This window comes from Strigops habroptila, chromosome 3 (assembly GCF_004027225.2).
Source record: "Strigops habroptila isolate Jane chromosome 3, bStrHab1.2.pri, whole genome shotgun sequence".
Lineage (NCBI taxonomy): Eukaryota > Metazoa > Chordata > Aves > Psittaciformes > Psittacidae > Strigops > Strigops habroptila.
The window spans coordinates 7939351-7963379 of NC_044279.2; the positions used below are offsets into that span (position 1 = coordinate 7939351).

General features: G+C 43.6%; 1 protein-coding gene across 2 annotated transcripts; it reads left to right on the forward strand.

The window, feature by feature from the left end:
• Window positions 1–10641: 10641 nt before the first annotated feature.
• On the forward strand, window positions 10642–23491 carry HSPA14 (heat shock protein family A (Hsp70) member 14). 2 transcript variants are annotated; one of them, XM_030478503.1, is made up of 14 exons: window positions 10642–10728; window positions 10817–10897; window positions 11002–11084; window positions 12079–12127; window positions 12703–12796; window positions 12905–12995; window positions 14095–14199; window positions 14974–15135; window positions 16010–16165; window positions 17873–17975; window positions 19293–19505; window positions 19923–20096; window positions 21120–21190; window positions 22784–23491. In XM_030478503.1, exons 1-14 carry the CDS (start codon window positions 10672–10674, stop codon window positions 22860–22862), a joined length of 1518 nt encoding a protein of 505 aa, XP_030334363.1. In that variant the 5' UTR covers window positions 10642–10671; the 3' UTR covers window positions 22863–23491. The 2 variants fall into 2 exon arrangements, with proteins under 2 accessions (XP_030334363.1, XP_030334364.1); XM_030478504.1 differs by lacking the exons at window positions 14095–14199; window positions 14974–15135.
• Window positions 23492–24029: the final 538 nt, after the last annotated feature.

Here is a 24029-nt window from a genome sequence, read left to right on the forward strand (position 1 = left end):
CGTAAAATGAGGTGGAAAAGACCTTGGATATCTATAGATTTTGGCAAAGTATAACACACCAAGGTGGGAAGAGATGTATTTAGAGTAGGTCTCTACAACTACCTGAAAGGAGGCTGTAGTGAGGTGGGGTCAGTCTCTTCTCCCAAGTAACAAGCGATAGGACAAGAGAAAACAGCCTCAAGCTGCGCCATGGAGGTTTAAACTGGATATTAGGAAAAAATGTCTTCACTAAAAGGGTAGTCAGGCATCGGACCAGGCTGCCCAAAAACATACCAAAAAAGCACAAACCCCATGATTTTTGCTAAACTTCAATTTTCTAATAGAACTGCATTGGGAATCATAGAATGGTTTGGGTTGGAAGGGAGCTTAAAGCTCATCCAGTTCCAACCCCTGCCACAGGCAGGGACACCTTCCACTAGAGCAGGTTGCTTCAAGCCCCTGTGTCCAACCTGGCCTTGAACACTGCCAGGGATGGGGCAGCCACAGCTTCTCTGGGCACCCTGTGCCAGCACCTCAGCACCCTCACAGGGAAGAACTTCTGCCTAAGAGCTCATCTCAATCTCCACTGTGGCAGGTTAAAGCCATTCCCCTTGTCCTGTCCCTACAGGCCCTTGCCCAAAGCCCCTCTCCAGGTTTCTTGTAGCCCCTTTAGGCACTGGAGCTGCTCTAAGGTCTCCCCTTCAGGAGCCTTCTCTTCTCCAGGCTGACCCAGCCCAGCTCTCTCAGCCTGGCTCCAGAGCAGAGCTGCTCCAGCCCTCGCAGCAGCTCCATGGCCTCCTCTGGACTCGCTCCAAAAGCTCCACGTCCCTCTTACGTTGGGGGCCCCAAAGCTGGATGCAGTCACACATCGCGTTTTGTCAAGAGACTTCAGCAACCATCAGCAGACTGGGAATGCATTCATCTCCTAGCCTAAATCCTAGCAGAGCTTGGATGCAGCTCTTGCAATGTGGCCAGAGAGATTTAAAGCTGCCCACATCAATACATCTTGTGCTTGCGAATTACAAATGCCACTAGTGTCAGGCAAGCTTAAAATCAATGGGGAACCTCATATCTGCTCCAGTTGGGTATTGATTTAACTATATTGACTTAAATTCAAAAACAGTAAATCAACACAGCTTCCTAGCATTGACATAAAAACACAGGTTAAGGGTATTTCTATCAGTGTAGCTTGTCCTAAGAAAAACGATTCATTTTTTTCGCCCAGGTTTCCCTCTGGATATGGTTGGATGGTCACAAACAGGCAGGTGAGTTCCTTAAGACATACAAAATGCAACAGCATCACTGAAAGGAAGAAACCTCCAGGAGAGGCTGGAAAACTGGAAGGCAGTACATACATACCACTATGTCTTGCAAAGCTCAGCTGTCCTGTTTGCATATCCCCTGTGCATAAATAGGAATATGAATTCTGCCAGTTGTCTGCCAGTCTAAAATGAAGTAACTGAAGCCACTTGCAGCAGCAGTCTGAGGTTAAATTAAACCATCGTGGGACCTGAAGAGGACTGGATTCCGTGCCAACCTATAGTGGAAATTCCTTACTGGGTCTGAGGCAAAGAATATTAATAAGAAAATCAGAAGAGTGGATGCATACAAACAGTAGCAGTGCATAGGAAGAGGCAGGGTGTTTCCTAGCAACACCAGCTTGAGGCTGCTTAGTTTTGGTTAGCATTTTCTGACTAATAGCTGTGATTTTTATCTGTACTGCTTCTCACTCGCCTACCTGTGCTGAAAGAGAGAGAACAAGCAATAGAGAGCGTAGGATAGGATCCATCTGTGCTAGACTACATGTCTGAAGTGAGGTCTCTGCGTGTGAGGGACCTGCCAGCACTCTGAAAGCTGATGGGCTGAAAGCATCTCTTGAGATGCTCATTTCTGCCATGTGTGAAGTAGCTCAGACCTGGACCTTGTGCTTCAGGCACCTAAGCTGGGGCACATGAGTTCTCCACTGTGTTTTGGCACTTCCCTCTTTCCCTATCTCCATTCCATGTGCTCCAGGAATACCCCGTGGCTAATTCTGCTCTCAGTATCATCAATGAGAGACCCTTGACTTCACTGGTAATAAGGAAGAGCCTTTTTATTTATTTATGGATTTTGTCTGTGGCTTTATTTACACCATGTCCCCAGAGAATCATGTAGGAAACCAGCTTCTGTGTGTGTGTGTCTGTGTGTATGTACAGGTCTTGGCATATCGGGACCTCTGCTCACCTATTGCAAGGTAAATAATTCATGATTTTATGTCTGTTAGTAACCTTTTGGAAAAAGCCTTGTACTGCTTGGGTGCTACAAAAGCAATTCCTAATAAAAACTCCAGACATCCCTTTAGACTGTATCTATGAACAATACAGGCTTGATACCGGTGTCAGCTAAAGGTCTGACCTGGGATTTCTGCAGGAACACCTCAGGACCATGCCTTTAATCAGGCTCACAAGCTCTGTTTTCTCCATACAGACCCTGCTCACTTCTCCCCAGCCTGTCAGTGCTTCCAGAGCTCAGCCTCTCTCATCCTCCTGGAGAGCTCCTTGTGTTTTAAGTCCAGTTTCCTTTCTGCAAGAGGAAAGAATGTGAGAGATGCTTTAGAGAGCACGTAAGTTTTCACGTTGCCCTTAACTCCTCTGTGCTGCCAGAGAGGAAGAAATCCCCCACTTCATGCAAATGCTGTAACACTGGGGGTGGTGGAGTCAGGGGGGGCAGCTGTTGTGCCCCAAATAACATGGGTTTGCAGTACTGTGCCCTCCAGTGATCTGTCTGCAGAGGATTTAAAGCCAAGGACCAGGGCTTTGCCAGTCCATGGCATCTCTAGACTTGATGGCACCAGCTCCTCTGCCTCACTTCTTTCACCACAGTTTGGGATCTCCACAACCTTCCCCTCCCCAAGAGAAAGGCTGTAGAATAAATCTTAGTAGACACCAGGGAAGTCACGCAGGAGAATGAATCACAAGAAGTGTCCGGCCATGAGAAAAGCTCATGCCAGCCCTTGCATTTCACTAGGACAAAAGCAGCAGATCCAGACATGAAGCCACTGGAAATGCGGCTTCATTCAGTCCATGGGACTGGCTGTTTCTGTCCTACATTCAGTTTTTATCTGCCATGAAAAACTGCTCGGGTAAGAGGAAAGCAAGCAGGGTTTTGGACACACAAAGAAAGCAGGACCTGATTTAGTGAAGAGGGAAAAGAGATTGCATTTATTCGGGTTATTTAAGACTCAGCTTGTTAATAGCTGCTCAACTCGAACAAGCAACCTCTCTCCAAAGGAGTCAGCGCTGCTCCTCCTGCACTGCAGAGCTGGGAAGGTGCCATCACAGCCGTGAGTCACCCGGACAGGCCTCCAGCAAAGAGGCTCTGGCTGGGAGGAAAGCATCAGCACCAGACTCTTTCCTGGCTGTAAGTAGATGAGAATAGGGAGTAAAGAACTATTTATTTCCCTTTCTGCTTAGGTTTAGAAAGGCTAAGGAACAGAAAGAGTCTGCGGGCAGGGACACAGAGGGATGAACAAATGCGACTAGACAATGAGACCCCAAAGCCCAATAATTTGCTTTAAAACCTCACCCTGCTCTATCTGAGCTCACCAAGATGAATATCTGCTGTCTTAAGCTTTTCACAGATGTTCTGGGTTTGCATGGCAAGGTTTTGGTAGCGGGAGGGGTACAGAAGTGGCTTCTTTTGGAAGCTGCTAGAAGCTTCCCCCATGTCCAATAGAGGCAATGCCAGCAGCTCCAAGGGGGACCCACCACTGGCCAAGGCCGAACCCATCAGTGATGGTGGTAGCACCTCTGGGATAACATGATTAAGGGGGAAAAAACCTGTGCAACTGCAGCTGGAAAGAGGAGTGAGAGTATGTGGGTCACAGAATCATAGAAAACCATGAAGGGATCTCAAGGAATATCTGGTCCAACCCTTCTTGACAATGCATGACCTAGACTAGATGTCCCAGCACCCTGTCCAGCCAAATCTTAACAGTGTCCAACACTGGGGCACCCACCACTTCCCTGGGGAGATTATTCCAATGGCTTCTTCCACCTTTACCCATCTAATCTGTTCCACCCGGAGGCATGATGAATAAACACTCTTCAGCACAAGAGGAGGAAGATGAGCCACTGAAACCTCTGCATATCGCCTGGCCAAACTGATTCACTAAACTGTTTCTCTAAACCCCAGGGAATTCCTGTTGGTTTGGCTCATTTCTTCACTCTTCATTTGATTATACCTGTTAGTTCTTTGAGCAGATCTTGTCTTTTTGCTCTGTGGTTGAACAGCACTCAGAGGAATAACCTCTGGGTATGAGAACAGGCCAGGGAAATCCCCAAATGATAACCTGGGAAAATCCAGAGCTGAAAATGCAGTGTATCCCTTTCTTCAAAGGGTAGGCCTGCAGAAGAGATTGGTGCTGCAGATGTGTCTGCTGAGGTTGTCCTAAAACTGCTTCTTAGTGGAGTGACACTTGTCCCTTGTGTGCTACCAGAAAGCAGCATGCCTTCTGCAGCAGCTCTTCTGCAAACACCTTGGGATTCCCCTCCTGCTTCCAAAGAAGTGAGGAGTCCCTGCAGCACGACTGGTTAATATCAGAGTGTGGAGAGACTTTACAACGTGATATAATGTGAAGCCCATGTCTGTGCTGAATGAGAAGTCCTTCAGTCTCTGTAAACGTGTAGCTGTCCACAGAAGTGACAGCTCTTCTTGTAGAGGCAGCTCTATGGACCCAGGTCATTAAAATCAGAACATCACACGATACTAAATATTGGGTGCCTGCAATACCTCTGAAGCTGTCACCAAAGGAAGAACAGTGCAGTTGTTGGTCAGCATTGCAGCCTCTCTCCTCTCACCCCTGGAAAGGTGGAAGGGGACTTCAGTGCATCTGTTCGGTCATCTGCTGATGAGCTGCCAACAACTGTGTTAATTTTCCCCTGTTGTAATGGCTGTTTAGGGCCCCAGCCAAAGACCAGGGAAGCTGCTGGACAGAGTCCCATCGATTTCAGTGGCTGTCCAACAGCATGCAGCCATATATGCCTAAAATTAAACACAGCTCCTCCAAACTCACTTCACACAGGCCACAGGACTGTCCTCTGTTACTCGTAATTATCATTATTATTGTCATGACTGGATTGGAATTAATGCCCATGAGTGCAGATGGACAGATTTTTATTGAACACAAATTGTGCCATTTAACTGGGATTTGCTCAGAACTTGAAACAAAGGAGAATGGTTCCAGATGCTGTTCTTTTCCCCTTGCATCCCACAGCTGCTGACCAGCTTATGGGGTCTGCAGTGAAATCTGAATTTCTTCTTTTAAGTGAATTGTAAAATCTGTCCAAAAATTCTTCACGTACTGCAACAAGAACATAAAAACCTTAAGCTGAACAGCAGAAACTAGTAAAGCTTCCAAAGGAATGTTAACAAGTTAGCTAAAGATGGGGATCTTTAACACTCAAAAGCAAAGATATGACTGCTCTGTAGTTTAAAAAGAACTCTAATTTCATCTTTTAGCTTTATAGATAATGGTGGGTTTGTGGGAAAGGAAATTGTTCTGTCAGCTCTGCATGTATCCCATTAACACTTCCTTAATAAAAGGAGCTCAGAATCTATCACCACTTTGATCTCAGTTCAATAATGCTAATCTTAGCCTAGGTTTTAACATGGACATTTAATTGTGTTTAATCACCTTCTGTGAAAATCAATTTAGTTGACATGATACTGACCAGGACTGGTCAGCAGAGATAAGGAAGAGCTATGTTCCAGCTACTCCATCCTATTGCACTCACCTCTAAGCAGGCAACTAATTAATGTGGTTATCCTCATAACACCCTTGGGAAGAAGGGAAAATGCTACTCTTGGTTGTTGGGGATTTTTTCAGATGAAGAACTCAAGAAACAGTAAAAAGACTTCCTCAAGGTCACACAGTAAATCTCTGGAAGTGTACAGAATGAACATCTTGTTTCAGTCTGGCACCCTTATGCCTAAATCAGCTCTATGCCTAAAATTTAAGACATCTATTACTAACTAACCTGATGCTGATCACCACTTATTTCGATAGTTGCCTCTCCTTAAACTGCCAGTTTAAACACCACTCAGTTCTGTATTGAACTTGTCCTGCAGAGTATAAACTCCACCCCAGCGCTCAATGAACACCAAGTTTTCCACCCAGAGCATAAACATGAATTTGAGGCATATTTTACCATGGAGCTTGCCTGGAAAGCTCTGGGATTGCCTCACGGCACCCTTTGTAATTCATGTCATAACTTAGGTCTGCATTACTAACCATAACATTTTATATTTCCAGAGCATCCTCCAGCTAAGGATCTCAGTACACTTCCCATCTACTATTAAAACCTTTCAACTTTCCTGCAAAGTGAATTTGACATCATTTAGGGGGGTGGAAAAACTGGGGCATGGAAAGGAAAAAGGCCAAAAATTTAAAACAAAGTTATTTGAAGACTTTTTTATTATTTTCCTTTGAAAAAAAAAAGAAATATCATTTGTTTTTATGTGTAAAGTTCTCAGACTTGACAAGAGTAATAAAGTTATTCAGCCAACTGTGACCATCATAGATGTGCCTAGAGATGATAGTGCCTGATACAGTCTACTGCAGTTCTCAAAACAGCAATGAGAATTTCTTGTTTTATTAGCACAGACTGTCCATGCAGTTATCTGTGGCATGTTTTGTTCTTACTGTAAAGAAAATCATATATGTTTGATTTTCATAATAGCCAACAGAGCCTTGTCAAAGATGACGTGTGCTAGTTCTCTATTCTAGCTATGAAGTAGGTTTGCTCTGTTTCATTAGCCTTTAGTGCCTCCTTACTCCTGTCAGGAATAACCTGCAATAGGCTGAATGGCAGCAAAGAAGAACCAAACCAGATCCACTTGGATGAGGTTCATATTTTCAGTGAGATGTTGCTGTTAGACAAAGCTGGAGTCACTGGTTAATTCCCTTGGGATACTTCAGCATGGGTCAGCAGCTTGACCAGTGAACACTGATCAATGCCCCAGGGACAGGCTGGAGGTTTGGCTGTTTCGGGTTGTAAGAAATTCAGACTTTGTGATTCAAGTCTGTGATGTGGAGTGCAATAAAGGATGCTTTATTTGGCAAGCACTTATAGGTTTATAAGGAAAAGAGAAAGGAAACTAACATTCTTGATGTACAAGCAAAACCAAATAGATGTTTAATATGTTTTATGTCTTCTAAACTATAAAAAAAACTTTGATGTTCTCTAATAAGCACTCTGGTGTAAGTAAAAAAAGAAATAAATCTGGCTTCAACTTCCCTGCAAACCTCCTGAGCTGCCAAACAGACTAAATGCTGCGGGTGAGTTGTAGCACTGCAATTACATGCTGCGTTTATGCCACCTACAGGCGCTCACACCAGCTTTCCAACAGGTTTGCCTGCCAAACTTGTGTGCTTCTTTTGTGGACTGCTGCAAGAAGACTCCATAGCAGTAAGCCCTGACCCATGCAAACATTCTGCTACTAAAAATTAACACAAGTCTTTAACTAATCTGATCCACTGAACTTGCCTCTTTCCTATCATTTAGGTACTGTGATTATGAAGTAATGACAATACTGAAATCAGCTTATCCAGTACCTTTTGTAATGGGTGGCAACTACTAGAGTAACCTCAGAAATCGCCAATAGCCAAAATCCAGCAACTTTGGGGGTGATACACAAACAAACCTCCCAATAGCATGTACTCCTGTGCCCAAAATAAGCAATGCAATGAATGATGATGGTGTTATCACTTCAAGGAATTTAGGCAATGAGTTTGAAGAGCCTTTTTTTAATGCAAAAAAAAATATATCTTATGGATGCTTCTATGAAGGCAAGCGATGAGATGGAGGTTTTCCAATAGAGACGACAGTATCTCCAGTAGGACTGCAGAGTTGCATGCCACGGTCTTGGAGAAGAGTCTATTTAGGTGGTGAGGCACTGACACAGGTTGCCCAAAAAAGTTATGAATGCTCCATCCCTGGCAGTGTTCAAGGCCAGGTTGGACAGAGCCTTGGGTGACGTGGTCTAGTGTGAGGTGTCCCTGCCTGTGGCAGAGGGGTTGGAGCTGGATGACCTTAAGGTCCTTTCCAACCCAAACCATTCTGTGATTCTATGATTCTATTTTCAAGGCTGGGGAAGTGCCACCTGGGTGACCACTGTCCAGGTCCCCTCACTACTGGGGTCCTCCACAGCTCTGCAGAGAATCAACCCCACTGCCTCTGCGCACATCCCCAGGCTGGAGACAACCACAGGCCATGGTCTTGGAGCTGCCATCTCCAGCCTCCTCAGAGCTTAATATCCTGAGCTTTAAGTCAGAACATGCACAGGATAATCAAAAGAAGTTCTCTCATCCTTCTTTCCTCACCCCAAGGGACATTTTAGAGTTTATACTATTTAACAGTGCAAACAGTCTGTTGTTCAATAGAGATACTTGCTTCTACTTTAAATAACTCTCAGATGTTACTGCCTTTTTGTTCTAATCTCTGCGATTCTTTTACAGTCTGCAGCTACAGGCAGTGCTGAGGCATACATATCTGTATTCAAGGCTCTCAGGCTGCCTGGGAGCAGCTCTCAGTACAGAAGGAACTTGGGCAAACTCAGTTGTACTGTGTCTGATGGTGGCTGCTCTGGTTTTTGGATGGCTGAGATGCGCCACAAACAAGGAGAGAAGGGGCAGCTGTGATGCTGTGAGGGTTTGTGCCACTGCTTTGTCAGCTGGGAAACAATGCTGAGAGGTTTCTGCAGAGTATTTGGCTAACTCAGAGGTGAGTGTGTTGCAGAGGGAGCATGGTGGGATTGTTTGATGGAGAGCTGGACTTGTTCAGCCTGGAGAAGAGAAGGCTATGGGGAGGAGACCTTAAAGCAGCTTCCAGTACCTAAAGGGGGTCTGCAAGACATCTGGAGAGGGACTTTTTACAAAGGCCTGTAGTGACAGGACAAGGGGGAATGGTTTTAAGCCAAAAGATGGTAGATTTAGATTGGCTATTTGGAAGCTCTTCCCTGTGAGGGTGGTGGGACACAGGAAGAGGTCACCCAGAGAAGCTGTGGCTGCCCCACCCCTGGCAGTGTTCAAGGCCAGGTTGGACACAGGGGCTTGGAGCAACCTGCTCTAGTGGAAGGTGTCCCTGCCTGTGGCAGGGGGTTGGAACTGGATGAGCTTTAAGGTCCCTTCCAACCCAAACCAGTCTGTGACAAGGAAAATCTTTATTTCAGAATGATGCAGTGAGGTGGTACTGCAGGGCGCTTAGATTCCCTATGGAAATGAGAGGCAAATGAGCACCAGACCTGCAGCACTGCTGTCATCTTTACTGTGAGAGGCCACAAACACGAGGTGCCCTGCTCCCCATTAAGGCATAGAGAGCTGCTCTGCGCCCATAACAGAGCCACACAAAATCTGAGGAGCCCAGATGGCCAGGATGAAGTGAATTCTGTGTGAATGATGTTAAATTCCCCCAGGATTGATTATATTTTTCTTGCCCTGTGGTAATGCCAAGATGGATTTCTCCAGTAGAAGTACAACATAATGAGACACCGAGCATTGCTTTCAGACACTGCTCATACTGGGTTAAATTATGCAAAATCAGTGCTTCAGCTTGACTGCTTCGCTAATAACCACAGCACTGGGGTAAAAAACATATTTACACCATCTCCATGTGCTTCATTGCCTAGAGCTAAACCATGAGAGATGTTACTGACATAAAACACACCCCTCCAGCACAGGCTCTGTTCGCTGTTCTCCATTTTAACCCCTATTTTCTGTGCCCAGGCAGCCAAGAAGGCCAATGACATCCTGGCCTGTAACAGCACCAGTGTGGCAGCAGGGCCAGGGCAGTGACTGTCCCCCTGTGCTGGGCACTGGTGAGGCTGCACCTCGAATCCTGTGTTCAGTTCTGGGCCCCTCACTACAAGAGAGACATTGAGGTGCTGGAGCGGGGCCAGAGAAGGGCACCGGAGCTGGTGCAGGGCCTGGAGCACAAGTGTGATGAGGAACGGCTGAGGGACCTGGGGGGTTTAGTCTGGAGAAGAGAAGGCTCAGAGGGGACCTTATCGCTCTCTACAACTGAAAGGAGGATGGAGAGAGGTGGGGTCAGTCTGTTCTCCCAAGTAACAAGTGATAAGAGCAGAGGAAACAGCCTTAAGCTGTGCCAGGGGAGGTTCAGATTGGATATTAGGAAGAATTTCTTCACCATGAGGGTGCTCAGGCATTGGAACAGGCTGCCCAGGGCAGTGGTGGAGCCACCATCCCTGGAAGCGTTCAGAACACGTGTAGGTGAGGCCCTCACTGACATGGTTTAATGGTGGACTTGGCAGTGCTGGGGTAAAGGTTGGACTTGATGATCTTAAAGGTCTTTCCTAAGCAAGCCCATGACTCCCGGGCTCACATGGAGCTCACAAGCTCACACTCCACACCCCGACATGCAGCCAGCCCAGCCCCGCCTCTCCCCCGACCCTCCGCGGCCCCTACCCGCCACGCCGCCAGCGCCCGTAGTCTGCCCCGTTGCCATGCTTGATGACGTCCCCCCTTTAATTTTTCTCATTGGCTGCTCCTCCTCCCTCTAAGCGCGCCTCTCCGTGATTGGTTGAGGGTTGAGCGCTGCGCGGGTTTTGATTGGCGGCGGGGGAGGAGAAGGGAGCGGATTGGGCTGGCGCGCGGAGCACTGTGGGGCGGCGGGCTGTGTGGAGAGGGAGGTGTTCATGGCGGCCATCGGCGTTCACTTGGGCGCCAGCTGTGCCTGCGCTGCCGTCTACAAGGTGAGGGGCCCGGGGGGAGCGGGCGGGCCGCGGTCACCTCTGGTCCCTCGGTGCGCAGCCGGCTCACGGACGGTGCCTGTGTCCGCAGGATGGTCGCGCCGATGTGGTTGCCAACGACGCCGGGGACAGGGTCACACCTGCGGTGGTTGCGTTCTCGGAGAGCGAGGAGGTGAGGCTTGCGTGGCGTGTGGTGGGGTGGGGAGGGAGGGAGGGAGGGACGGGAGCTCGGCGCTGCCTGGTGCTCGCTTCTGTTTTCCCTTCTGTTCCGTGCAGGTTGTTGGCTTAGCTGCAAAGCAGAGTAGAATAAGAAATGTTTCAAGCACTGTAGTGAAGGTGAAGCAGATCCTGGGGCGGAGGTAAGAGAAGGGGTGTGAAAGGGAGCGTGAGGAGGGTGGTTTTCTCTCTTAAAGCAGGTCTGTGAAGTGTGGTCTCAGCACTGGTGTTGAAGGCGTTTTAATCTGGTGTGAGAGTAGTGACAGGAGGGTAAGTCACGTCTATAAAATTCATTTCATTATGAACTGCTCATTCTCTATTTCACTCTATGAATAAGGAGATGTAGGATTTTATGTCTGAATTTGCCTGTGAAAATCAAATCGTGAAATTTAGTCATGAGTTGCAAATACTCTTTTGATATACACTAAAGTTTCTTAACTAGACCGTCTTGTTATCTACATGTTTTTCTGTGGCTGAAACGCACTGCAGTTTTATTTGCATGAAACCTTGCATTGCTTTTATTACAACTGTGAAACACATTGATGTAACGTCTGTTGTGATTCTTTAGGTAGTGGAGCTGTGACAGTTTGTGCTCGCAGGTACAGTGATACTGGAACTGAACTTCTTGGTTCAGGTCTAGCATCAGATATGACAAAACTCAGTGATAACATGGCCATGTGTTAGAGCCCGTTCACTGAAAGGAGTTGACAAAATGATGTTCATTCTGATGTGTTTCTCAGCACTTTTCAGATGTGTAACTTTACACAGGTCATAGAGGATTAAGGATGGTCGGTTTATTGCTGTCACATTATTTCAGTGAAGGCAACAAAAATGCCACCAAAATCTTTCATAATGATTATTTGGGATAGCAGGTTAAAACAATGTGTTGGGGTTTGTTTTCCCTTTTCAATGTTTTTTCAGTCATTAGTTTGGGGAAGGGAATTTGAAAGATACCAGCAGTCAGAACTATTAGTTTTTCTTCTCGTATATAATTGCATTCTTGTAGTGGAAACGGGAATTTTGGTTGAAGCAGAACTTCATCTGCTGTAGATGTTATAAAGAGCATCAGCAAGATGAATTTGTGCAATTACCCTTGAGCATGTGATTGATTTTGCTATTTTCAATTTGTCTGGACAGCTCCGGTGACCCACAGGCAGAGAAATACATTGCAGAAAGCAAATGTTCAGTGAGTATGATCTATTTCTTTTCTGGCTTTCCCAGAATAGCTTGTATCATCTTATACTTTTGTTGTTGTTATTCGTGGCAGGCCATGTTTGTGTTCTGCAGTGAGGTCCATTTGCTGCTACATAGAATATTCCTCTTTATAAAATAGAGAACTTAACCATGTTCTGAGATCTGCCACCATAACACAGTCCAACAGAAAAATTATCTCTCTCTGCCCTTCCTAAAAGGGATGATTCTTAATATATCTGGGTAATAACATCATGGTGCTTCTTAGCAGGCAAGTACATTTTGTTCTAAATATTGGCTTTGTACTGAGTAAAACTTAATAGGAAAAGGAAGCCTGGAGTCAAATGCGGTTCATGTGAATGTCACTGTCATGTCTGATGGATAATGCAATTTATTTGGTGATCATTGATAGCAGCTTGGAAGCATTTATTCTCTCGTCCTAGAGTTCAAACACAGAAAGTATTTACACACTCCAGTGCTTTTTACTTTGAACAGAAACTAAATTAAACGTTACTTTTTGTTAGAAAGCAGGTTATGTGTCTAACAAAGGTATGTTGCTTTTGCTTACAGGTAATTGAGAAGAATGGAAAACTTCAATATGAAATAGATAATAAACTTATTACCCCAGAAGATGTGGCAAAACTGATTTTCAGTAAAATGAAAGGTAAATCATAAGTAAAATCATAATGTTTTAGTTTAAGCTCTCCTTATATTTTTAAGATGTGGGGTTTTTTGCTTTTAATCAGTGTGTTCTGCCTGTGTTTTTAAACAGAAACTGCTCAGTCTGCATTGGGCTCAGATGTGAACGATGTTGTTATCACTGTGCCATTTGATTTTGGAGAGAATCAGAAGAATGCCCTGGGGTAAGAGGATTAAGGTTTTTCGTGTTATTTAACATGCCTAGAGCAGACCAGCTGGCAGCTCAGCAGTGGGAGTTCTCCTGCTAGACTCCGGTCAAAACATTGGGATATTATTTGAACTGGGAAAATTTGAAAGCAGGAGATTAAATCCTGACTTTAGAAACTTTCCATGAAATTCACTGTTGTATCCAAAATGAGATTCTGAATCAACTAAAGTGAGAGGGAATTTTGGTATCGTCCAGGATAGAATGTCATTTCAGATGTGGATCTTCAGTGTCCCCTGGGAAATGCAAATAGTTTCTCAGCCCCTTCCATAATTTTCCATCCCTTCATATAACACTCACCAAACCAAGTGGTGTTACATGGCTGTTGAGGACTGTTTTGTCAGAGAGCATATAACAGAATACACAACCAGTATCCTACTTGGAAGTTCTGTTTGGAAGACGTTCTGCTGTAAAAGTTCCTCTGTGTGAAAACAGAAGCGGACTTTAAGCTCTGAATAATCATAAGCTGTTTCTTGCTTAACTGTCAGGAGATACTTAAAATGCATTTGAATCTGTTCATAAAACATTGGTTGCAGTATGTATACTGAAATTAATGAAACATTCTATTGCTTTGGTGTACAAGTTTAAAAATGACTTCAAAGCGGAGAAAACAACTTGCAAGAAAACATGTAAAGAAAATGTGAGAAGCGAGGTGCGGTGACTTGATTTGGGAGTAAAATCAATTTTTATAGCATGATACCTATTGAAATAATGTTCCAGGAACTTTTAAAACCACATCTGAAGAGAAGTTACCAAGTTTGATTGAGTGTGGGTTTTCTCGTCTTGAAGTTGAGGGGGGGGTTGCTGTTTTTATGGGGTATATAGACTGATACATCAGCGTTTCTTTTGACAATGAGCGTGCAGCAGATTCAACTACGTGAGGAACACTGTAGCAACTGAACATCTCGATACCTTTCTTTTCCAGTCACTTAGCTTTGTTAATACAGTGCTGTAAACAAGTTCTGAGTCGGTGGCATATGTAGTTCAGATGAAATCTTAATAGCATGCACAACTAGAGTGAAATCATTAAAATAAAAAGAAATGTTCCCTTATCGCAGGGAAGCAGCTGCAGCTGCTGGATTTAATGTTATGAGATTAATTCATGAACCATCTGCAGCTCTCCTGGCTTATGGAATTGGCCAAGATTCACCCACTGGGAAAAGGTAAAATCCTGGTATTTTACTTCTTAAATTGAAGCTGCTGTACTTAAGTCCTGAGAAATCTCGAATGAGGGAATGCTGTGTTGCCTTAGCAGTCAACACACAATTAATGATTGGAGGTTTGGTTTTTCTCTCAATAAAGCCAATAACAATTTAGAAGCTGTAAATCCAGAGTGGTTTAAATACCTTTGTTTTGTTTTTTAAGAATTGTCTTTAAAGATTTATCCCCAGATTCTGTCTTGCTCTTTAATGAGCTGATTGGCTTGAAGAAAAATCCGTCCCTTCTTAAACAGATCTGGGCATAGCTGGTTTTTGACTGAGGGAGATGGGGTCATTTTACATACACTAGCAGAACTAAAGCGTTGTTCCTGGGTTCAGAGGTGCTTTGGGTTTCCCTTAGGAGTATTCAGATAATTCACATGATTTTCAGACTCCCAAAGACTGCTGTCAGTTCAACCAGATGGGTTTTGTCTTGGCATTTTTTACCCTTCACATACAATTCTTGCCTATAGCCTTGAATGTAATGTTCAATTCTCAGTTGTATCACAGGAAAAACGTTGGCTGCTCTCACTGTATGAAATTCTCTATAGGGAACATTGTCAAGTAGTCAGTAGTACTAAAATGCATTAAATACACCCCAGATCAAATTCTCTTGACAAAACTGATTAAAACCTGCAATACATTATATGTCAGTAATGTTTTTAGACAGTGTATCAAAGTTAACATAGTTTTATATGGCTTATTAATGCTAATTTCATGGGTTTTTTAATATGACAGCAATGTGTTGGTTTATAAACTTGGTGGAACATCACTTTCTATCACAGTCATAGAAGTAAACAGTGGGATATACCGTGTGCTTGCTACGAACACAGATGATACCATTGGTGGTGTTTGCTTCACAGAAGCTCTAGCACAACACTTGGCTTCTGAGTTCCAGAGGTAGGTATGAATTCCAGGCATGTTGCTGTTAGGACAGGAACTTTGATGCTTGCTTTCAAAAAGATCATGTTGTCAGATGTAGCAGATTGTCTGTGAGTGAAGTGGCTCAGAGATACTAAAGGAACAGTCAGTTGTTGGGGGCTAAGGAGGAAGTTTGAGAAATACTTGAGTTTGGGTTGATGTTGCCTGAAGTTGGTGTTCAACTGCAAAGGCTCAGCTATGAACCACTTGGTGTTTCAGGTGATGTATGTGACTACAAGCTGCTTATGTCCGTTCAGTCACAAGCTTTTGGGGTGGCAGGGAACTCACCTGTGTGGGTTTTGTTTGATTTTCTTGTTGGCCTGAGGGACCACGAGGGGCTTGGGTCCTCAGACTGAAGTCTGTGTGGCACATCATCCTGTGATGAGCAAAAATGAACAGATGCATTACCATTAACTCCAGTGATCTCGAGGTGGTCGGTTGCATACTACCATAGAAGGAGACTGTTTGCATGAAACATACTACTTTGTTGAGGTGCCTCATGTTCAGTGTTCTCTTTCTTCTGCTCTGTGGTTAAAATTGGTTAACTTGCAGCTCTTTTCTAGCTATTCTTTGCAGTTGTGGGGGTTGCTCAGCTGAGAATCTGTTCAGAAAGACTCAAATCTATATGCTCAACACTAATGCCCAAGGTCAGGGTGTCTCTGCACAGTGTTCTTTGGTTGAAATTGAAAGACACTTATTTTTTTATGAGCTTTAAATAGTGGCATTGTAGGTAATACTAAAATGTCTACAGAAAAGCTCAATAACTTTAACCTGTTTGTCCTTTCAGAAAGTTACCCTGATCACACAAATTCCTGCATTTCTAAACTGATACCTCTTCTTTTTTTTAATGTAGGTCTTGTAAACATGATATTAGAGGAAATCCCAGAGCCATGATGAAGTTAATGAACAGTGCTGATATTGCAAAGCACTCTTTGTCAACACTGGGAAGTGCAAACTGTTTTGTGGATTCATTGTATGATGGATTGGATTTTGATTGTAATGTGTCCAGGTAAAGTCAATCTTGAAACTACTGCTCTATATAAAACTATTATTGTGGTTTAACCAGGACATCTATGCTTGAAATCCTTCTAGGTGGTATCTGGGATGTTCAACAGGATTTTATTTCTTTGATGCCATTAATTTTAGGAACAAGATAGAAGATCAACTTGCTTTCTTTCAGCTTTGTTTCATATTGATGGTTCTGTAGTAGTTAGGGTAGTAACACTAACAATATTGCCATAACGGGTAGAAAATAAAGTACAGAAAGGCACAAGGAGGCCCCATCTTTGGAGTCTGGTTGTTGATGAAAGGGGAGTAGATACTGTCATTACTCAAGGTAATTCCACCCCCTTACTGGTTTTGTTATCATAGAATGGTTTGGGTTGGAAAGGACCTTGAGATCATCCAGTTCCAACCCCCTGCTATGGGCAGGGACACCTCAGACTAGACCATGTTTCCCAAGGCTCTGTCCAACCTGGCCTTGAACACTGTTGCTGTTGGGTTTTCCTTAAACAAAGAAGGCTTTTGGACTCTTTCATCTAAGTGAGCTCCAGAGTGATAAGAGTCATGGACGTCTTGATTTTGCCTCTTTTTGACAGCTGGAGTAAAAGATGTTCTATGTCTTTTTGTTCATACTGCTGCGTCCTACTCTGAGCCTCTTCTCCCATGAGATGGTCTCTCATTGAGTGAGATGTTCAGCTAATTTCGTTTGCTCCTCCAGCCAGCAGCAGCTTTAGCAAAGTGAAACAGACTGTTCAATTCCAGAAGTGTACATCCACTGCTGCAGCACTTGGAGCTGGTGAAATAAGGCACAGTGTATTTGCCAATGTGAGAAGCAATACTGTGTAATTTGTTCTGGCTCAGTGCTGGGTGAGGATGCCAGTCCCATGGACTGGAATTTGACTTGCTGTATTCACACAGGGTAAAACTTCCTCTTCAGGCTTGAAAGAGCCTGAAACAAGCACAAATTTGGTTTTCAATTTGCTTACCCTACTGCTTGAGTGCAAATCAGGACACAGCTTGATTTGCCTCTGGAAATTCAAAAGGCACATTTGCTTCTTTGTGTCTCCATTTTAAAGGGAACAAAGCAGTTCCAGGATTGTTGCTTTTTTCCCACATATGGGTCAAGGCAACAATACTGGGTTTTGTCAAAACAGTACTGGGTTTTCTCTCAGTACACCAAAGAAGCATGAATGTGTGTTCCACGTAGGTGTTGGTGGAATCAGTAGCACAGATGTTTTCACAACAACAACAAAAATCACTTTGTCAAGATTAATAATTGCGAAATAGCGATTTAAAAAAATCCAACTTTTTAGTACCTGGTATAACTAGAAAACCAAAGTATATTCTATGTATTAATCACAGAATGGTTTGGGTTGGAAAGGACCTTAAGATCATCCAGTTCCAACCCCCTGCCATGGGCAGGGACACCTCACACTAGACCATGTCACCCAAGGCTCTGTCCCACCTGGCCTTGAACACTGCCAGGGATGGAGCATTCACCACTTCTCTGGGCAACCTGTTCCAGTGCCTCAGCACCCTCACAGTAAAGAACTTCTTCCTTATATCCAACCTGAACTTCCCCTGTTTAAGTTTGAACCCAGCACGCCTTGTCCTATCGCTGCAGTCCCTGATGAAGATACATTCTTTCATTTCAGGTATTTGTCTTTAATGGATGAGATTACATTGATTGAATCTTTATTTTTTTTCCTTGTAGGGCCAGGTTTGAACTTATCTGTTCCTCGCTTTTTAGTAAATGTGTAGAAGCCATTAAAAAGCTCTTGCAGCAAGTTGGATTTACAGCAGATGATATTAATAAGGTAATAATAGAAATCGCTTGTCTGGAGTATGCTTTATAACTCCACAAGAAGAATATTTATGGGGCCTGTTTTCTTTGCAGACAGAGGTAATTTCATTATGTGCTTAAGTATTTTTGCTCAGATCCAACAAAGTATATAGACTCAAGATCTTTAGAACTCTTATCTTTGCTTTGATTATAGGTACCTGAAGTTAAGTATAAGGTAGAGTTGGAGTCATAGAGTCAGAGAATGGTTTGGGTTAGAAGGGACCTTAAAGCTCCCCCAGTTCCAACCCCCTGCCATGAGCAGGGACACCTTCCACTAGAGCAGGTTGCTCCAAGCCCCTGTGTCCAACCTGGCCTTGAACACTGCCAGGGATGGGGCAGCCACAGCTTCTCTGGGCACCCTGTGCCAGCGCCTCAGCACCCTCACAGGGAAGACCTTCTTCAAAGTATCCCATCTAAATCTCCCCTCTTTCAGTTTAAAACCATTCCCCCCTTGTCCTATCACTACAGGCCCTTGTAAAAAATCCCTTTCCAGATGTCTTGTAGGCCCCCTTTATGTGTTAGTAACTGCTCTGAGGTCTCCTCCCTTGAGCCTTCTCTTCTCTAGGCTGAACAAGCCCAGCCTGTCTTCATAGCAGAGGTGCTCCAGCCCTCTGGTCATCTTCATGACCTACTCTGGACTCACTCCAACTGGTCCACATCCTTATGTTGTTGCTTCCAGAGCTGGACGCCTGTAAGAAGCAGCTTGGGGAGACTAGTACTGCATACAGTTATCAAGTAGGAAGGTGTACACAAGACACAACCTTATTTACTCCTTCCTCTAGGTGCATGACAGAAGGATGAGGGGCAAGCAGCACAAGTGACACCACAGGGAAATTTTAGATACTAAGAAAAGAATTTGTGAGGGTAATCAGAAACTGAAATAAAGGCCTGCAGAGTCTGTGGAATCTCTATCCATGGAGTTATGGTCCTGAGCAGCCTGTAGTAACTGCTCTTGTTCTGGGCAGGAGTTTAGACTAGATGACTTCTGGAGGTCCCTTCCAACTTGATGTTATTTTATGACTTCAACTTTTAAAAATGGAGCTTACTTCAGTAAGCTGTTCACTACTGTAAGAAACACATTTTTCAAGACCCCATTCAAACTTGCAAGCTATTTCTTTTAATTTCAAATACAGAATAACAGAAGTCAGGCAAAGATGGCATCAGTTTTTCTTCTAACACCTGCATATGGTAAAATATCCCAGAGCTGTTTGCATTTCTGTAGTGCACATTATGACCTGTCTCTTTTATCTGTCAGAAGAAAGATTTGAAATGATTAAGGCATGTTTTCCAGGTAGTCCTGTGTGGTGGGTCTGCTCGAATCCCAAAGCTGCAGCAGCTGATCAAAGACATTTTCCCAACTGTGGAATTACTGAATTCAATTCCTCCAGATGAAGTTATTCCCATTGGTGCAGCCATAGAGGCAGGAATCCTGCTAGGGAAAGAGAATCCTTTGTTAGAAGAAGAAGCACTTATTGAATGTTCTGCCAAAGATATTCTTCTTAAGGTAAGGCTAAAATGATTTATCATAGAAAGTTTTACTGCTACAATGAACGTAGAGCACTACTTATGCATGACTGATGTTAGAAGAATGGTATTGTTTTGTTGTTAATAATTCTACAGATTGGCTGTAGATCAGCAGTGCAGTGAGTCATAACTTCAGTTTATTGACAAAAAAATTGACAGGAAAAGCTGCCTGATTTTAAGGGGAGATAGATCGTGTCTTTGCTGTGTTGTAATAGCTGGTCTTTCACCTTTATTTATGTCAATTGCATTTATGTCCATTTTTTCACTTGCTGTGTTGATAAATGTGGCAGACAGAACGAACCTTGCATTTCTTTTCTCGTGGAGCACTGCTGTAACACTTCCAGCTCAGTCAAGTACTTAGACAAAGCATGAATTATCTTTTGTTTTCTTTTTAAAGGGAGTAGACGAGTCAGGGGCTGACAAATTCACGGTGCTGTTTCCATCAGGGACACCACTACCAGCTCGAAGGCAGCACACCCTGCACGCTCCTGGAAACACTTCCTCTGTGTGCCTTGAACTATACGAGTCACTGGGGAAAAGTCCCATGAGTGAAGAAGGTAAATTTGCACAGGTGAGTATATGCACATTCACATGCACCTTTAGTATCAACCAGTTTGAAATCGAGTAGATGTGAAAAGAAAACCTGCATCTTATCTCATCCCTACCAAAGCTTCTGGTTACAATATTAGAATGACACACGTCTCATTGGAAACGCTCTTTAAGCATTCTTCTATAAACGTGTTATGAAGTATTGAAGCTCTTCCAAACAAAATCAAAGCTTTCCTTTTGAGTTTCTGAATGTCTGGCTGTGTTTGATGTTTAGCACCACTGTAGTGAGCTCACCTGGGTGACCTGTCGTAACCAGTCATTCCAGTAGCACACATCTACAGCATTCTAGAAATAGAGCTGCTGGAGGTGGTGATTTAGCTGGTGTCTGTACTGCTGGTTACTTCTTGATCCTTCCAATCCAATCTTGATCCTTCCAATCTTCCTAGATTGGACAGGATCTTGGTATTAAAGACCACATTTGATTTGTTTCACAGTGGTAAGATGATATGATTAAATCCTCACCCAATATAATTGCTCAGGAGCCAACCTATTGGGAGAATATGGCTTGTTTGAAATGGTGACAATGAGCTCACCTTGGCCTCAGGACACTCAAAGCACTGGGGAGGGTCTAGATGGGCTTGAAATGGATGGAATACTTGAGAAAATTGTTATTCCACCTTAGTCCTGCCCAAAGATCTTCAAGGGGATAGGGAAAGATTGTTCCCTAGTAACTACAGAACTGATCCTAAGTAAAGGAACATGCTCAGCTCTTACTGTAGTCTGTGGGAGTTGTAGGTTGTATTTCCAGTTGTATTCCAGCTATCGTGGTGATAGATCCTGGAAGAACACCACTGAAACTGTAGTGCAGGTAGCTGGAAATACAGAGATTTGCACTACAGGTGAACAAAGTCCACCAGGGCATGCTTTGATGTTGAATTATTAATACGAGCTGCTAAACAGAAGGAATTGCTCACCTTGATTATTGCGTCGCTTCCATTAAGGATTGAGTTAAATTCTAATCAAGTTCTTTTTTGGTTTTAAATAGATTGTACTCCAGGACTTAGATAAAAAGGAGGATGGCCTACATGATATACTGACTGTTCTCACTATGAAAAGGTACCCCAAACACTTGCCGTTCTGCTGCTTAACTTCCTGTGTCACACTTCTGTCAAGCGTTCTTTTCTCTTGTAACAGAAGGCTTAATTTTGTGTCAAGAGATTTCAGGGTCTCATTGCTTACAGTGTCCTGTGGCTTAGCAGGGGTAAATTCTGCAGGTACCTTCTGCACGTTCATTGTTGGATTCCTAAAGAAATAACACAATTTTAGGGTGTATTTTTAGCAGCTTTTGAAGTGTTGATCAGTTTAACCATGCTTGAGAGCAGTCAGGATCTCAAACTTCCTGTGGAAGGGCGACAGGTAGCTCTGAATGCCCACATGCTGAGATAAAACTGAAGCAGAATCTGTATTAGTTGTTAATGAATCCATGAAGGACCTCTCATGTGCAGCACTCATCTGTGATGAGAACCTGTGGCTCTGTCCTTTCATAGGCAGGGTGGTTAAGCATGAGAAACAATGCCACAGGAAATAAGGCATCATAAATCTACTTTTTACAGAACTATCTGTTTATTACAGGGAAAATATGAAGTATTTCATGGCAGGGTGGGGAATGGGAATGATATTTAAGGTAAGAAAAATTTCTTCAGGACTTAATGGGAGTGCTTGTACTCATTTGAAATAGCCTCAATAGTTTAAAGATAGCAGAAGGTGGAACTCAGAGTACTCGGAGCATGTTTGGCCTTCTGAAGACTGCCCTAAAGTTCACATTGCTTTTCTAAATAGCATGAAAGTTCTCTAGATGGTGCCAAAAAACTAAATCCCTCTTTTCTGCTTGAGTTAATAACACTTCATTTCCTTATGGTAACTATCAGGTGTATTAATGCTCTACTGATAGACCTCACCTCAAATACCTTGTTAGTCATACAGAGATTTGCACTTAGCGTTGATAAGAGCAACATCTTGGGGATTGTAGGTGCAACTGTGGAGTGCAGAAAACCTGCATTATTATAAAGGAGAGGGGGTTTAGTATTTATTTTTTAGTACTTGGGTTTTAGTAATATTTAGTATTTAATAATGAGGTTTTAGTAATATTTAGGTGAAAAAAGACGGAAACTTCACTAGAACACATCTATTTCTATTTAAATGTGATGCGTGATGTCTAGGTGAAGTAGGATTCAGTACTGTCTCTAATTCTTGGATTTTGAAAATGAATGTTTTCCCTGCTGAAGGAGATCCTTGGTATTTAAAGACTGCTTCTGCATCTTAAAAGTCGAGTTCTCATGCTTTGTGAATATGTGCTTATTTGCTGGTGGTTGTTTCTCAGAGTTCTCAAGATGAATATTTGGAATAATATTACTGCATATTCTGTTTACAAACCTGTGCTAAATAAACTTGGTTACAATATTTAAGCATGTTCCTGAATCTGTTCCAACATCTGCAGAGAAGTTACATGCTTTAATGGAAGGCAAGTAGTGCATATCTAAATACTCCATAAACTAAACTCAGTTTCAACTTACTGAAGCATGTTCTTCCCTATATTGATAAATGTTCTTCCTTTTGTCTGCATGAAGACTGTTATTTATCCTCTCTGGAACATGCAGGAACATGCTATGTGTTGGGGTAGACCTAAACATACCTTTCTCGTTTATGTAGGGATGGCTCCTTGCATGTTACCTGCACAGATCAAGATACTGGGAAGTGTGAAATCATCACTGTTGAAGTGGCATCATAGTCTCTTTGGAAAGGCACCAGTTTTCCAAGTCGATTGTTGTCTTTGGTTGGCTTTTCTGCCAAAGCACTGACTCCGAGGTGGCATTCATGATTCTTACAGGACTGTAATACACTGAAATAAAACATTAACTTGCCACAAAGTCTGTTTAGAGGGGAAAGTGTGGTGCAAACTGTTAACCAAGACATGCAGACCGTGAGCATTGAATTACAGCACCTGGCTTAAAAAATGCCAAGGGCAAATCCTTTTGGTTCAGCAACACGCACATTATGTAGTCTAAAGGTTTTTCCTTAGGCTAATCAAGTCACGTACCAGTTAAACCAGAATATCTGTGAATTTAACAGCACAGCATTGAACCAGTGAGAGCTGGACTGCTGAGACTCCACTCTAACTGTACCAAATTCCACTGAGATCCTGTGTGGTCTCGATGTTGCCTGGAACAGGGGGTGATTCCTGTTTGCGTTGGCCTCCTGAGTGGGCTCTGGGATTTTGGTTTTGTTTGTTTTTCTGGAGTTACTGTAAGATGGATTTGTGGTGTTAACTGGAAAATGTGTGTAAGGGTTATGTGTGCTTATTTATGTTATTAATAAAATACAATTTTTTATGCAGATCCTGGCATCCTGCATTCTCTATGGCGCTGTTCTATTCCCTGTGTCACATAGTTGTTTGGATATAAACTGGCAGCTTTTCTAATTTAGTAGTAAGGAGATGGAGCAGGCAAGTGTAGGTGTGGGATTTGAGGGTCTGAGATTAATGGGCAGTTAATGGGCAACAGTTCAGCTCTGAAACTGGGATGTTAGAAGGATGTGGACCTGCTCAGGCAAGTCCAGAGGAGGCCATGAAGATGCTGTGAGGGCTGGAGCAGCTCTGCTCTGGAGCTAGGCTGAGAGAGCTGGGCTGGTTCAGCCTGGAGAAGAGAAGGCTCCTGAAGGGGAGACCTTAGAGCAGCTCTAGTGCCTAAAGGGGCTCCAGGAAACCTGGAGAGGGGCTTTGGACAAGGGCCTGTAGGGACAGGCCAAGGGGGAATGGCTTTAACCTGAAAGAAGGGAGATTGAGATGTGCTTGATTGAGGCAGAAGTTCTTCCCTGTGAGGGTGCTGAGGCGCTGGCACAGGGTGCCCAGAGAAGCTGTGGCTGCCCCATCCCTGGCAGTGTTCAAGGCCAGGTTGGA